The sequence below is a fragment of the Fragaria vesca genome, linkage group LG2, assembly GCF_000184155.1.
Source record: "Fragaria vesca subsp. vesca linkage group LG2, FraVesHawaii_1.0, whole genome shotgun sequence".
Lineage (NCBI taxonomy): Eukaryota > Viridiplantae > Streptophyta > Magnoliopsida > Rosales > Rosaceae > Fragaria > Fragaria vesca.
The window spans coordinates 32,401,181-32,415,701 of NC_020492.1; the positions used below are offsets into that span (position 1 = coordinate 32,401,181).

Here is a 14,521-nt window from a genome sequence, read left to right on the forward strand (position 1 = left end):
ATAGAGAGAGAGAGAGACAACCTCATGCAACAGCTTTAACATCGATCATCTAACGGCTTCCATATCTCAACAATCAAAAGCTTAAGCAGAGAGAGAGATGGGGTTGGGGTTGGGGCTGGGGGTTGAGATTTTTGGTGTGTGCTTCTGGGGCTCCAACAAGAGACAGGTTGGTTGCTTGTGGTGAGGCCAGAGCGAGAGAAGGATAAGAGAGAGAGAGTTAAGAGAGAGAGTTATTAAGAAAGACGAGTCCCCTCAAAGTGCTGCAATGGAAAAATGAGAGAGGGTGAGAGGGGAGGGGCTAGGGTGTACTATTGCTTTCGCTGTTGGCTAAGTTTGCAGATTACAAAACAAAACCGACAACGTCATGTTCAGACCTCTCCCACGCCCTGCCACACGTGGGACCCATCCCCACCCTTCATTATTGCCCTAAATTTCCATTTCTTATCTCAACACCCTTCACCCTCAGCATCACCCAAAAGATGCATATTTCCGGTACCCTCCTCATGCCCTTTGATGCGACGTTGCATTTGCCTCTGTCTTTTCCTTTCTTTCTTTATTTGCTTCCTCGTAATCACTCTTGTTTCCTTAATTAAACACACACTTCTAATCCTGTAATCCAAATTAGGGGCGTACGTGGTCTTTTCTTAACTAAAAGTTCACAAATTGTCAAACTAAAACCGAAAAATATCCAAAATTTAACTAGAATCGAACTGATTCAGTTGATTATAAGTTCACATACCATCTAGTCTAGTCGAGACTAAAGTTTAATCCAAAAATGAATAAACTGTTATTAATTTGGTTAGGGGGGTTGATATCTAAAAATGCAAATAATGAAACCTACGTACAACACTCAATACTCAATTCTAATCTATGTTAGTTTCATGAGTTTATTCTTTTTACCCTCAAGGCTGACAATCGCACAAAACCAGGTAAAGTAGTAAAATTTGAACTTGAACTACACCGAACCGGTTGATACATATATTAAGACCCAAATATGAATAGTACGTGTTCGCCTCTACTGTAAGTATGTAAAGCTCTCTCTCTATATATATACATAATTACAATTTGTTTTACTTTGTTTCGATCATTATTATATTCCTAAGTGAATACATAGCATTTTTACCACTATTAATTAGTTAACAAAACACAATAAACTGAACTAATTAAATTGGTGAAATTTAGCTTGAACCAAATCAAACCGATCCGATTGCTCTCAAAATTTGTAGCTTATTTTAGTGAGATTAAGGCCTAGTTTGGTACAGCTTAGTTTTTTTTAAAAAAAATCAGCTTTTATCTGAACTTTTATATTTTATTGTGTTTGGTAAATCAAAGAAAAACTGATTTTTATAAAAATTGCAGGTCAGTGGAAGTAGATTTTAGAAGCTGCTGTTAATAAAAACATAAAAATTACCTTTTATGTCTTGACAACACTTTTAAAAATACTATTTACCAAACAATTTACTGTTTTGATTCATAACTGATTATATTCATAATAGCTGAACAACTTTTTAAAAAAGTCGCAGCAATCTCAAACTAGCCCTAAAAACTATGTTGTTTTAGTTCGGTTCGGTTCGGTTTTTTAAGGTTCTGTTAGCTGTTGGTGTAAAAGGGTAAAACTTAGGTCAATACCTTTGCCTTGCGGTTAAGGGCAATCAACGCGTAATCATGGGCGGCATTTAGCTTAACGATGATCCAGTAATTCGGAATCAGCGCGCGAGAGAAACAAGAAAGGGCATGATGAGACGGATGGGTAAAAGTGAAAAAGGGTACTACTTGTTGTTGATGGTCCACAGTGATGGACTTGTCTTCTTCCCTCGCACAGTCATATGCTGCTGCATCACAAACTCTCTCTCTCTCTCTCTCTCTCTCTCCCTCGCTAACGTGCGGCCTCTGCAATTTTTTTTTTGGTTGGTGCCATGTCTGATGAGTCTGAGTGATTCTGAGAGTTCTGAGACAGAAACAGAGAAACCACGCTTGCCCCTAGCAAGGTAGGAAGGAGGGGGGAGAAGGGAAGGCAATGCCTTTCTGTGATGCAATCGATGGCTAATTTGTTTTGTCTCTCTCTTTCCACGTCTTGGTACTTGTTGGAGTCCACAGTATACACTGTTCACTACACTACTTGTGCAGTACAGCCCAGCCAGCCAGCTTCAACCATCATAAGGGTAAATACTTATCTACACCCGTGCTGTTCTTACCACCACGGAATCCAATTCCCTAATTAAATTCAGTTTTATGGATTTTTTTTTTTCAATAGATTAATTTGTCTCAAAAAAATAAAAAAGAAGAAGAAGAAGAAAGGAAATAGAGGCCTCTTGCTTCCACTCTTCCATCTCCTTCATCATCTAACAGTTTCATGTGTTGTCTTGGCCGATCCAAGTTCAATTTAGGTCAATACAATGCTCTTTAAGGTTTTATGGGTGTGTGTAACGAACTAATTAACGGTCTTATTACTAGTTTTGAATCACCGAATAAGATCTATAAGATCTGTTTAGATTTTAGGAAAATTCTGCTATACAGATAAACATAGTATGCATACTTGATTCTTAGGTAAGCTTTCTTCAAAATTCTCACCATACCACCATTTTTCAGCACATGCAACTTCATCATAGTTGTATGTTATACATGTTGCACCAAAAACAAACTTTAAATTTTATAATTCTTTAACTTACAAACCACAAGTGCATAATATATATGATTGAGATAAGCTAAATGTAACTTACTTATAACGTGAAGCAAAATACCATGCGTTCATCTAAACAATGATTGTGATTGCGAACAAACGTTAAATGTATGAATATAGTTTTTTTTTTTTTTTTAATTTCATATGAAAAAATACCACATTGTGTATCTTAAGATATAAAAACAAATGAATGTGAAAACGGTGCATAGAGAAATCTTAACCAATACGTCAATAAGTACATTTTTTAACTTATGGCACTCCATTTACATACAAGATACTTGAGCTACACAATATCATTGAGCTGTTTATTCAAAATAGTAAGAACTATTTAGTACTCGATTGATGAATGAGACTATTCAGTATTCATCAATCTTTTATCACAAATTGTGTCCATCTTTCCTCCAATTACAGCTAGCTCGATCTTCACAAAAGAGAAAGTAAGGGGGGACGAGTTGGAGCACTAGAGAATGAGAGAAAGATTTCTTGATCTCTCTCTTCTACTTTCTGTCTTCTGTTTCTCTCTTCACTTTTTTCTTTGATGTTTCCCTCATCAAGTGATCTCCTCCCGAAAGTTGAAAAAGTATAATGAACCCCGAACCCCATCTCCATTAAAACGCTCATTTTGCCTCCAACAAGCCTATCCTTAGCTGCCCATCTTTGTATTTTGCCTGACGTCGTTTTGGGCACGCTGCCACTTTTAACAAGAACCACCACTCCAACTTCAACTCCCTCCTCCTTAACCACACCTTCCCTCACCCCCTCACATATCCTCCTCAAAACCCTAACATCATTCTGATCACTCCTCTGCATCTCCGCAACCACAACAACCGTGTTCTCGATCTTCAACGCAGCCAAACATCCCGCTCTGATAAAACCTGGACTACTATTCTGAGCTGCCGTTTCAATGTAATGAGGATGAATCTCCCTCTCGTCTTGGAGTTTAATCACGTCGAGGCATCGTCCCGTCACAAAAAGAAACCTCTCTTCTCCCTTGACAACTCCTCTATCGCCGGTCCGTACATAACACTTGCTCACCTTGCTTCTAAGTCTACCATTATACACCTCACGAGTTAAGGACGGGTGCCCTAAGTAACCAGAAGCATTACTAGGAGATGACACCCAAATCTCTCCTTCAATTCCGTCCTCAACCGCCTCGCTCGTCTCTTCGTTCACCACCACTATATCCATGTCCTCCTGAACGACGTCTTCTTCTCCGGAATACCCCAGCCTTGCACTAGGCAAGAGCTTGTTGTGAGATGGTACGTTAGAAGAGCTGTATCTCCATGCAGTTGAAACAAAAGTGCAATTCTCAGCTAACCCGTAAGATGGAGAAATAGCAGATGGGCTGAGCCCATTAGGCCCAAACATATCAACAAACTGATCCACCGTGTCTTTGTAAATGGGCTCGTTTATGAGAATCAGGTTTCTCATGCTCCTCAAGTTTATAGGCGAAGTTCCCTTTTTGACCCCACCGCGTTTCACCACTAGCGGCAGCGTAAACGACGGAACAGGAGTGCATGTGGCGCTGAAGTTTGTTATAAGCTCGAGCCAGATCCTCGGCCTCTTGACAAACGCTGCCGGTGAAGTCAAAACACATGTCGCACCGGAGACAATGGTCAACAACAAGAACATGAGGCCGCAATCATGGTACTGAGGCAGCCACGACACGATCACACTGTTCGGGTGAAGGTCGTAGGATTTCCTCGCAGTTCTAACGTTGTGAACTGCCGAGCCGGCGGTGACAAGTACCGGCTTTGGAATCCCGGTAGTACCTGACGTGTACTGAATCAAATATAGCTCGTCAGCTTTGCAGCCCTCGTAGGACGAAGGGCTGAACTGTAAATTCGAGTTTCTAGCTCCGGTTTTGATATCATCGGTGGATATCCAGTGGAGATTCTCCAACAAGTGCACGAGTTTTGTATCAGAGGAAGATGATGATACGAACTTACGAACGGCTATGATGTAAGAAGGGTGAGCTATGGCGGCCTTGGGTTTTGTTTGGGTGAGGACTCTTACAAGGTGGTGGTAGTTTTGTTTAGGGGAAGAAAGGTCAGGTGGGGATATAGGCACGGCCAAAAGGCCGGCTCTTTGGCTAGCGAAGATGATCTCGACCAGTTCAAGCCCCGGAGAGCATAGGATGACGACAGTGTCACGTCTTTGAAGTGGTTGAGTGTTTAGCAGATGATGAGAAATGTTTTGTACTGACTCATTGAGCTGAGAATATGTGAGGGATGTTGAGCTCTGATCACATTTCGGATCCGGTGAGTCATCTTCGACCCAGATGAAGGCTGGTTTGTACCGAAAGGCGGGAAGGTTTGCCCATAAGGGTAGGTAGAGGTCGACTACTGGTTGGTCAGGGAAGGAAGGGTCGTAATTCTCGTAGTTCATGGTTTAGCTAGGGTTTCAGTTTGCTTGCTATGGGAGTAAACAATTGGAACATTTTATAGTAGGAAATTTGGATAACAGCAAACTACTACAGTTAGTTTAATTAACTACAGAAACTAGAAATGAGAATAAGTAATATCCAAGCAGAATATCCCACTTTACTTTTTAAACTGCAAAGAAAATTGTCGCAGATTGGCAAGGTTGATGTGGATGTTCTGTTTTGTAGCACTCAACGGATATCCAAAGCTGTTTATGAACTGACAACGACATACTATATGATGATTCTGAAGCATCCAAACATATATTCCTGTGGGTTTTACCATAAAAATAAATTATTATACATTAGGATTAACGTTTTGGTGGCTTCCTGAAATATTTATTAGAAATAAATTACATGATCGAAGACATTATTGTATAAAATAGAAGCCAGCATGCATATCATACTGAAACATAATCGTTTTAGGATTAGGTTTGGCTTGATATGTATGCTGCAGCTCGAAGATAGTGCTGTTGCGTTTGTTGGCGATGATTACAAGAGTGGAACAACGTTGTACGAAAATGATCAACAAATTCAGTAACTAATTTCACTTTGATGGATAAAATTCCAGCACACTGATACGAAATTCCAATTATGAGTAGGCACTTATCTAGCATTTAGGGTTTAGGGTATGGACTTGCTGGGCATCTAAGCAAGCATACAAACAAAAAATTTAAGCGCGCACTAATCTAATGAGATAAAACAATAGCGCTAATAACTAACTTTTTGGAATAGTGTTTATCACAGAACTTCCAAACAATCAGTAACCCTAACATATCTCTTTTGGTTCGCCACCGGTGAAGTCGAACTCGATCTGGTAGATCGATGTGTTATCTTCTCCAAACACATTCATGTAAGACTCAACTGTTCTTGACAACTTTCGAGAGGTTAAGAGGCAAAAGGACACCGGAGATGAGCTTTTCATCCCTCAGAAAATATATGTCGCGAACTGTTGAGCCATACATGAATGAGTTTGGAAGAAATAATTTGTCAGCAGAATTGGCATAGGAAATGTTTGTTTTGTTACAGAAACACAAAACAAACAAGGGCCGCCGGTATGGCCATGATAAAGATTGCAGGGGTTAAGGTTAGGGTTTATCACTTTATTGTATCTCAATGGTTCTGATTTTATATAGTGCATGGAGATGATGAAGTGGGCCGAACTATTGGTCTGATAAAGAGAGCATCATACGGGCTTTTTGCTAATTGAAAAGGTGGGTTGCGTCATGACGAAGTCTGTATAAGGAAATGTTACATACAGACTTCGTTTTCCACCGGCTTACTGTTTTTTTTAGATCAAATACACTACAGTACTATAAGGCGAACTCATGACTCTTAGAGAGACTTATTCCAATAGAACAAAATAAAACAAACGGTACTGAGCTTCCACCAGCTTACTTACAATGTAGTTTACAAACAAAAATATCTACTAGTAGAATTAAAAATTTGCAAATATACATCCTCTCAACACCCAGTGAAAAACTGAATATGCAACTTTTCTAACTCCATGAATCAAAGGTTACACGAAGGAATTGCAATTCCCTATCCTCTTGTTTGTAGTCACATCACCTATACTTCGGACATAACAGATCTAAATAACCAAGAACTTAAAACCTCTGCAATTATATGCCAAGCTGACATGCCAAATATCGTACAAACACCCAGAAAGAGTGCAAAAAATCTTTAAATCTTATCCTTCGAAATCGAATGTCTGAAAGTACACAAACATAAAGGCACAAAGGTCATGTCGGGTACTAAGGGCAATCAAAATCAGGTGATGCGGTTTAGATTTAAACCACAATCACCAAGAGTGCCATACCACATACATCTAGAAGGAAGATGTTTTTGTGCTTTTTATGCTAAACCTAAGGGCAAAGGCATAAAAGCATTGCAGTCTATAGCAAATCCTGTACGAGAAACTTAAAAAGCAGTATCTTTCAAACTAAAGACCAACAAACCTAGATCATAGACATTTATTAATCCAAACTCATAATTTACTTAACATATTTAGTGTACTCTCATCCTCCTCACAAGCCTTGAATGCCAGCACTTCTAGCAGCAAACAATATTTCCACACTGAGAATCAGACTTGCACTGCTGTTAAGTACTTCCGTTGATCCAAAATGGATGAAGATGAGTAACAGAGTTCACGATTCCACCCACACTCACTGTCCCCAGGTACATGCCCTGTATCACATGACATGTAAAAGGAAGAAATCGTCAAGAATGCCTGCATTATACCACATACCATAAACAAAGGAGACGAAAAGCTCCTAATTAGCTTAACATATAATGTAGTATTAGAACCATTTGAATAGCTGAACAGATCAACCCTTCCAAGATATTAAACCAGCAGATAAGTCTCAATGCTGGCACCAACATCTTTAGAAAACTAGTACAACGCAGAAATAACACTTTAAATAACTATAATCAACTTTAAGTATGCAACAAAAGAAAAAAATGTACTGATACTAACCATTGAATCAAACAGGTAACTATGGAAACTCAAATCTAACAAAGAAAATACTCGAAAATCAAGCGTCAAAGATAGGTCTACTACTGAGCCCGGAGGTAACTCAAGCAAATGTGAGAGTACTAGAACCATTTAAATTCCTTCCTCACAATTATGAGACCCCAGGGATAAAAGATAAGGAGAGAATCAAGAGAAAACATATGTCTTAATTCACACCCAGTAAAGTATAGAAAGATCATTCATTCCGAATATGGGTTATGCAAAAAACTGAGTAATGAACAGGGTCATTAAAAAAGAACCAATCAGTTAAAAAAGTTGACAAAGATAAACACACTACCAAGCCATTCTATAATTAGAAAAATCATTTGGTACGTTTATTCTTTGAGCGTTCTGCTCCGCTAGAAACTAAAGAGACGCCAATTAGGTTGTCCGACAAAGACACGAGAATTCTGGGAAATCAGCCAATCGGGTAACAAAGATCAATCAGGTATGTATCTTTAAGGCGTGTCTGTACATGGATTGAGTGGAAAATGGAGATAAACACAATATTAAACTAGATCAAATTTTGAAACACATGAGATTGCTCAAAGAAGTAACACATGCAAACAGAGAAAATCCCTTTTTGGTGCGCTAAAATAGATTGGCCCTGCGATAAGATACAATTTTTACAATTAATTTGCTAGTTTTATGCATTGGTCTAGTAAATGCTTCTATGAGCAAATCACAAGATATTTCCTTTGGTGCATTGAATGGGAAGAGTATCCAGTAAATAAGCAGAAAGAAACAGACAGAAAACTTACCTATGATATTTGGCATTCTAAGAAAAAGAGTAACAAATAATTAAGAAAGTAAAGATTTGAGAAGGATGTAAGGAATTGAAGCAGTAAAGAAAAGGAGAGCTAGTTATAAAAGTGGTAACTTCTTTCTGACATAATTGAAATCCAGATCAAAGAATCCCAATTTATTTTAATACACATGATGCACAGTTACAGTTATCTTCTATTTACTTATAATCTGTTCAAGATAAGACATACGTGCCAACGCCGGTGAGTTGAGAGTGCAAAGGCAAATAACGAGGAAGCAACAATTACATTTTCATTTATGAACAAAAAAGATAATCCAGATGCTTATTAATCCATGCCGATGTTTAAAAACATGTGGAAGAAATTTGCCTCCTTTTATATCATCAAAGGCCATACAACAAATGAGTGGAATACAACAAAGGCCACAGGGAAAGGCATGCTCTGGGAAAAATCACGCAGATACCATACACCCATAACAGAAGACGCTTAAAAGAAGGAAAAGCACAACTCTCAACTATGGGAATATCATTTTTCAGTCAGAGATAAAAACACGCTTTCCAGTGAGAACAAAAGTAGTTGAAGACAAATCATTTTGTCACTCCACCACTATCCAACTACACAAACGTGATTGGCAGTCTTAACAAACATAAATTTATCCAATACTAATATAACAAACAACCAGCAGCAGAATTCACATGTTCAAAGTAACTTCAGCTACGGCATTTTCCATCCAAAGAAAAACATTGATAGACACACCAATGAAAATGCAGCTAAATCAATACTTTAGTGTGAGTGAGTGTTGTTATACCCAATATTAATTAGGTTGCTGAGCGAATCCATAAGCTGCTGTTGCTGAGGATGCTGCTGCGGTTGTTGGTCCTCCTGCTGCTGCTGCATTGGTGCTATAGCACCTGCCGCAACCGCTGCGGCCGTAGAAGAAGCTCCCTTGGACTCAACATACCTCCACAGATACCAAGCAGCCACGGACCTATACGGCCGCCACTTGTCACACAGCTGATCCATATGCGAGGGCCGAGGCAGCTCCTCAAGCCCGTAGAGGAGCTGCACACCTTTCCGAATCCCAAGATCATTCACCGGAAGCACGTCGGGGCGGTGCAACGAGAAAATCATGAACATGTGCACAGACCAAGAGCCAATGCCACTGACCATGGTGAGCATAGTGAACAACGACTTGTCGTCCATATTTACAATGGCAGTATCGGATAGAATTCCATTCTGGTATTTTCTAGCTAAGTCATGGAGGTAGCTGGCTTTCCGGCCGGAGATTCCGATTTGCCGGAGCTGAGTAGCGCTCTGTGCGAGCACGGTCTCGGGATTCACGGCGGACTCGCCGCCGCAGAGCTGGATGAAGCGCGTGTAGATCGACGTGCCGGCCTTGTAAGCGAGTTGCTGGTAGAGAATGCTTCGGGTTAGGGCAAGGAAGGGAGTGTGGAAGTTGTCGAACTGCGGTGGCTGGTGGGCCTCGATTAACGGAATCAGAAGCGGATCGGCGTTCCGGAGATGCCGAATCGCCGATTCGACCTCGCCGTCGCAGCGGAGAGGCCGGCCGACGGCTCGGGGAACCGAGACGGCGCGTGTCTGGACGATCTTGCACTTGGCGGGCCTGAGCTTGGGCTTTTCAGGCGCGGTGGCGGCGGCGACGATGGCGGTTTTGGATGGTTTCGGGTCGGAGCCGTCGGGGGAGAGCTTCCGGATCTTGCGGGGGCGGAAGGGGATTTTGGAAGGGGGAGAGGAGGTTAGGGGCGGAGCATTGGTGAGTTCGGTGGGAGTCGGTTCGGAGATTGTGGTGGCGGCGATGGTGTCATGGTGCGGCGGCGGCGGCGGAGGCGGTTGAGGAGTCTCAGACTGAGGTTCGGTCTGAGTCGGAGTCGGAGTCGGAGTCTGAGGCTGGGATGGGGCTTGGACCTGAGTTTTCTCTCCCATGAGGTGAGAAATTGAATAAAAAATGCGGGTCGGGTTTTGACAGCGACGGCGGAGGAGGAGGAGGAGAAGTGGTGGTGGTTTTAACAGAAACCAATCATCGGAAAGTGGGGGAGAGTTTGGAAGAAGCGACTGCGAAATTTGACTGCAATGAGTTAAGGGGACAATATAACTTGTAAGTCATTCTCTCTGTTTATCCGTTTTCTCCTCCCGTTAGGATTTGCTGTTTCACGCTCCGTTTCAGCGCGTGTTGCACGTGAGTTCTCAGTTGTCTTTATAACGGGCCCATTAGAATGATCCCATTGTAGCCCACTTCGACTGGACTAGCATTGAGCCTCACATGAGATCCGGATTCAGGCTGCAAGAGGATTCGACCTTGCTGGGCCAAACCAATGGGCCTAAACCCGCGATCACATCCTCAACCTCAAGTGGATCAACAGTTTTGTGATTCAGGCGGTTGGACCACTAGATTGACTCGAGCCGCTTGACTAATATTTAGACATGAACATTAAGCCCAAAAAAAAAAAGACAAAATGTACATCTTTTCTTTTTGCACCGAACCAAACACCAGTAGTGTTCATCTGTTCAGTTACTGATTATAAGATTCATGGTCAGTCACCATTAGATTACATCTAACGGTTAAAAACAAAACAACTCTATTTAAAAATAATTCTCTTTATTATTGAATTTACATTCAAGAGTGACTTATCATGAATCTCTTAGTTAATCACTGATTGATCACGACTACCCCAAATATATCTTGTGATTCTTGTAACTTATGAACACTACTACCAAAAATAACTAGGTGCTTGAGACTCAACTGATCTCCCGCCACCTTGAAGGGATGGTAAGCTTCACAACTAGAATCGGTGTTCAGCTACAATATCTAGTATCAAGTTTCAATACTCACTACACAAAGTCCATACACTTCACTTGACAAAGACAAGACGACCAAAAGTTGTTGGTATAGTTCATGGTACTACTAGTTTGGTATCCTCGTGCTGCCCCATGCAAATTACTGTTACAATCATTCTCCCCGGTGGCTTTTTACCTTTTGCTCTATCTCTGTGCAGTAAAAACGTAATTTTATAACTATTTCAATTTCACACGTGAATTTTATTTCAATCATCAAACATACCTGAACCAATGATGAACCCAGAAACTGTGCACGAGGAAGTAAGGACTGTTAGGTATAACAAATTATTTTCCTTTCTAACTCTAATGAAATGATAGGGGCCTAATTATAATATAAAAGCTGATAAAATCGGGCAGACATTGATTTTTCTTCTTTTTTTTCTTCATGAGAGCCACGAGGATTTGATTTAACTAATAAAACTCTATCCACAATCTCCTATTCTCCTATAAGAAATTAAGAATATATTCTGGAATCGAATAGCAATTCTGAGTTAAAACACAGCTCAAACGGTCAAAATTACAGTCGAGCTAAATCCACGTGGCAGAAGGGTAAGACGGTGAAAGCGTGACACGGAAGGTAACGACAAGGCGTACAGATGGGCAGGGGAGGAAGGACTTACAGCCCGGCAGTGGTTCACCACACCACGATAAACAGATGACGAGACTCTAAAACCCAATAATCAAATTATTATTGGTTGTGGTTTTTGCAGAGAGGACTTGGGTTCTTCTCTTCTCTGATCGGAGAGAAATGAGTTTCAGGGATGACAATGAAGAAGGGAGGGATGTCAGGAAGCCTTTCCTTCATACTGGGAGCTGGTACCGTATGGGTTCCCGCCAGTCCAGTATGATGGGCTCCTCTCAGGTCATGAGGGATAGCTCCGTTTCTGTTGTGGCTTGTGTTCTCATCGTCGCTTTGGGTCCTATCCAATTCGGCTTCACTGTAAGCGAGCTGTGTCACAGACTCACAGTGTGTTGTTGACAATTTTTCTCGGTTTGGGATTGGTTTGTTTTTGCTGATACAGTTTTGTTGTTGCAGTCTGGGTATTCTTCTCCGACGCAATCAGCCATCACTGCTGATCTTGGACTGTCAGTGTCAGAGGTTTGAATTGAATCTCTCTTTGAGTTTTGGGTTTCTTGATTTATAGTTTCCACTTTAGCTTCGCTGATACTAGTGGTGTGGTTCAGTATTCGCTGTTTGGTTCTTTATCAAATGTGGGTGCCATGGTGGGGGCTATAGCCAGTGGTCAGATTTCTGAGTATATTGGGCGCAAAGGGGTAAGATTTTTTTTGACCACTTAGTAGCATCATCCTATCTTTGTGTATTGTTCCTTACTTTAATTCTGTGTTGGTGCAGTCTTTAATGATCGCCGCGATTCCTAATGTCATCGGCTGGCTTGCCATATCATTTGCCAAAGTGAGTTTTAACCGACTCTCTTGCTAGTTAGAGTAGTGCAAAATGCAATCCAGGACAGTCTGTCTAACATCGATTTCGTTTTGTAGGATTCGTCATTTCTCTACATGGGAAGGTTGTTGGAAGGATTTGGCGTGGGAATAATCTCGTATGTGGTAATGATCAGTTGTTCAATGCTGTGATTCTACATTGGAAGTATTCAGAAACTGTAACTAACTTGGTGATGATATTGTTGCTAGGTGCCCGTATATATTGCAGAGATAGCGCCTCAAAATTTGAGAGGCGCTTTGGGTGCAGTCAATCAGGTTACCCTTGCTTACTGGCTGTTTTCACAAGCGTTTGCTTTCTAGTTACTCTATCACATTACTAATGCCTCTGTTTAAACTATAATCGTTGCTTTGCAGCTCTCTGTAACTATTGGGATACTGCTGGCTTATTTGCTTGGACTTTTTGTTGAATGGAGATATCTTGCAGTTTTGGGTAATCTTCTTAAAGTTCACTCTGCTGTTCACATCATTTTTTATAAGTATTGTGGCATTATTATTTCCAATCTGGTTTTAGTTAGTTGATGCTAGTCATGGATGTACAGTTTTTTACTTACTTTATTTGGCTTGAAAGAATCATGAACTTGGTTGCATGCTCAGGGTAAGGAGAAATGTTAGTGCAGACTTCCATTATGTTATCAAATAATGATCTACTGTTTATCCTATTGAAAAGATGATCTTTTGTTGGATATACAGTGTTGTACTGATGAACCTTTTCAACCTCTTGTTTTTCAGGAATATTGCCTTGTACGATATTGATACCTGGGCTGTTTTTCATTCCTGAATCACCTCGATGGCTGGTAAGTTCTCAGCGTAGATTTTCCTTTGATAACTGTTAGATTGTTGGGTAAAATGTATAATATTCCTGTTTCCTTTGGTCTAACATCCAACAGGCAAAAATGGGTATGACAGAGGATTTTGAAGCCTCTTTGCAAGTTCTACGAGGATTTGATACTGATATTTCCATTGAAGTGAATGAGATAAAGGTAAAAGCCACTCATCTTACTCAAAAACATTGAACTGTAGGAAAATTATCTATAAAAATAATTATGTTTATATATATTGTGTAGAGATCTGTGGCATCAACAACCAGAAGAACAACAATAAGGTTTGCAGAACTCAAACAAAGAAGATACTGGCTTCCTTTAATGGTACTAACTACACTTCAAAATATTGGTTTTCAGCTTAGCCATGTTGCTGTCTCAAACTTGATGTCTGTCAAACCACAACTGTTCTTACTAAATGTTATCTTGCAGATTGGAATTGGACTGCTTGTTCTTCAACAGCTTAGTGGAATTAATGGCGTTCTATTCTATTCCAGTACCATCTTTGAAACTGCTGGTAAGCACTAAGCAGTTACCACAAACTGGTGTCTCCTCATTTATCCAAAAGATTTGAGTTAGCATCACAATTGTATAGTACAATTGTACGTACACACATTTGCATATATACATAAACGTTATGAAGCGCACGTGCGCACGTCCCTCCGTTCACCACCGTCCAGCGCCGACGACGGCGCGCCTCCACTCCAGAAGACTCCAGCAGCCACTTTCCCTCCCCAACGAGTCCGTTTTTTTCCAGTTTTCCGGTGAGATCACCCAAAACTTCAAATAAAGTCGATCTTAGGTGATCTCGCCGGAAAACTAGAAAAGAACGGACTCGTTGGGGAGGGAAAGTGGTCGGGGACGCTGTTGGAGTCTTCTGGGGTGTCGGCGCCGGACGGTGGCGAACGGAGAGACGTGCGCACTTTAAGCAAAGTGCGCACGTGCACTTCAGAACCGGCCTGTGCATACATATATATATATACACACGGAGATGATGTGGAGCGGACG

At 40.9% G+C, this 14,521-nt stretch overlaps 3 protein-coding genes across 4 annotated transcripts in view; 1 reads left to right on the forward strand and 2 right to left on the reverse strand.

The window, feature by feature from the left end:
- Positions 1 to 3,103: 3,103 nt before the first annotated feature.
- On the reverse strand, positions 3,104 to 5,068 carry LOC101305637 (long-chain-fatty-acid--AMP ligase FadD26-like). Its single transcript, XM_004293156.1, has one exon. It carries the CDS (start codon positions 5,066 to 5,068, stop codon positions 3,104 to 3,106), a length of 1,965 nt encoding a protein of 654 aa, XP_004293204.1.
- A 1,754-nt stretch (positions 5,069 to 6,822) lies between these two features.
- Positions 6,823 to 10,322, reverse strand: LOC101298090 (putative DNA-3-methyladenine glycosylase YfjP-like). 2 transcript variants are annotated; one of them, XM_004291824.1, is made up of 2 exons: positions 9,187 to 10,322; positions 6,823 to 7,289 (listed from the first exon to the last, which is right to left on the reverse strand). In XM_004291824.1, the coding sequence occupies exons 1-2, from the start codon at positions 10,320 to 10,322 to the stop codon at positions 7,268 to 7,270; spliced, it is 1,158 nt and encodes a 385-aa protein (XP_004291872.1). In that variant the 3' UTR covers positions 6,823 to 7,267. The 2 variants fall into 2 exon arrangements, with proteins under 2 accessions (XP_004291872.1, XP_004291873.1); XM_004291825.1 differs by having other exon boundaries at positions 6,846 to 7,332.
- Positions 10,323 to 11,854: 1,532 nt separating this feature from the next.
- Positions 11,855 to 14,521, forward strand: part of LOC101297802 (sugar transporter ERD6-like 6-like) — a 5,215-nt gene continuing 2,548 nt past the window's right edge. Inside the window, exons 1-11 of the mRNA XM_004291823.1 lie at positions 11,855 to 12,174; positions 12,271 to 12,333; positions 12,420 to 12,509; positions 12,589 to 12,648; positions 12,735 to 12,800; positions 12,885 to 12,950; positions 13,050 to 13,125; positions 13,425 to 13,489; positions 13,583 to 13,675; positions 13,760 to 13,840; positions 13,946 to 14,030. Coding sequence (XP_004291871.1) covers positions 11,983 to 12,174; positions 12,271 to 12,333; positions 12,420 to 12,509; positions 12,589 to 12,648; positions 12,735 to 12,800; positions 12,885 to 12,950; positions 13,050 to 13,125; positions 13,425 to 13,489; positions 13,583 to 13,675; positions 13,760 to 13,840; positions 13,946 to 14,030 — 937 coding nt within the window. The 5' untranslated portion in view covers positions 11,855 to 11,982. The remainder of the gene's footprint in view (positions 12,175 to 12,270; positions 12,334 to 12,419; positions 12,510 to 12,588; positions 12,649 to 12,734; positions 12,801 to 12,884; positions 12,951 to 13,049; positions 13,126 to 13,424; positions 13,490 to 13,582; positions 13,676 to 13,759; positions 13,841 to 13,945; positions 14,031 to 14,521) is intronic.

What these genes read in the sequence shown, in the direction of transcription:
- LOC101305637 (XM_004293156.1), bottom strand. Translation starts at nt 5,068, where the DNA reads ATGAACTACGAGAATTACGACCCTTCCTTCCCTGACCAACCAGTAGTC.
- LOC101298090 (XM_004291824.1), bottom strand. Translation starts at nt 10,322, where the DNA reads ATGGGAGAGAAAACTCAGGTCCAAGCCCCATCCCAGCCTCAGACTCCG. An exon ending in AGCAACCTAATTAATATTGG is followed by an intron (nt 7,290 to 9,186) that starts GTATAACAACAC and finishes CATGTGATACAG; the next exon opens with GGCATGTACCTGGGGACAGT.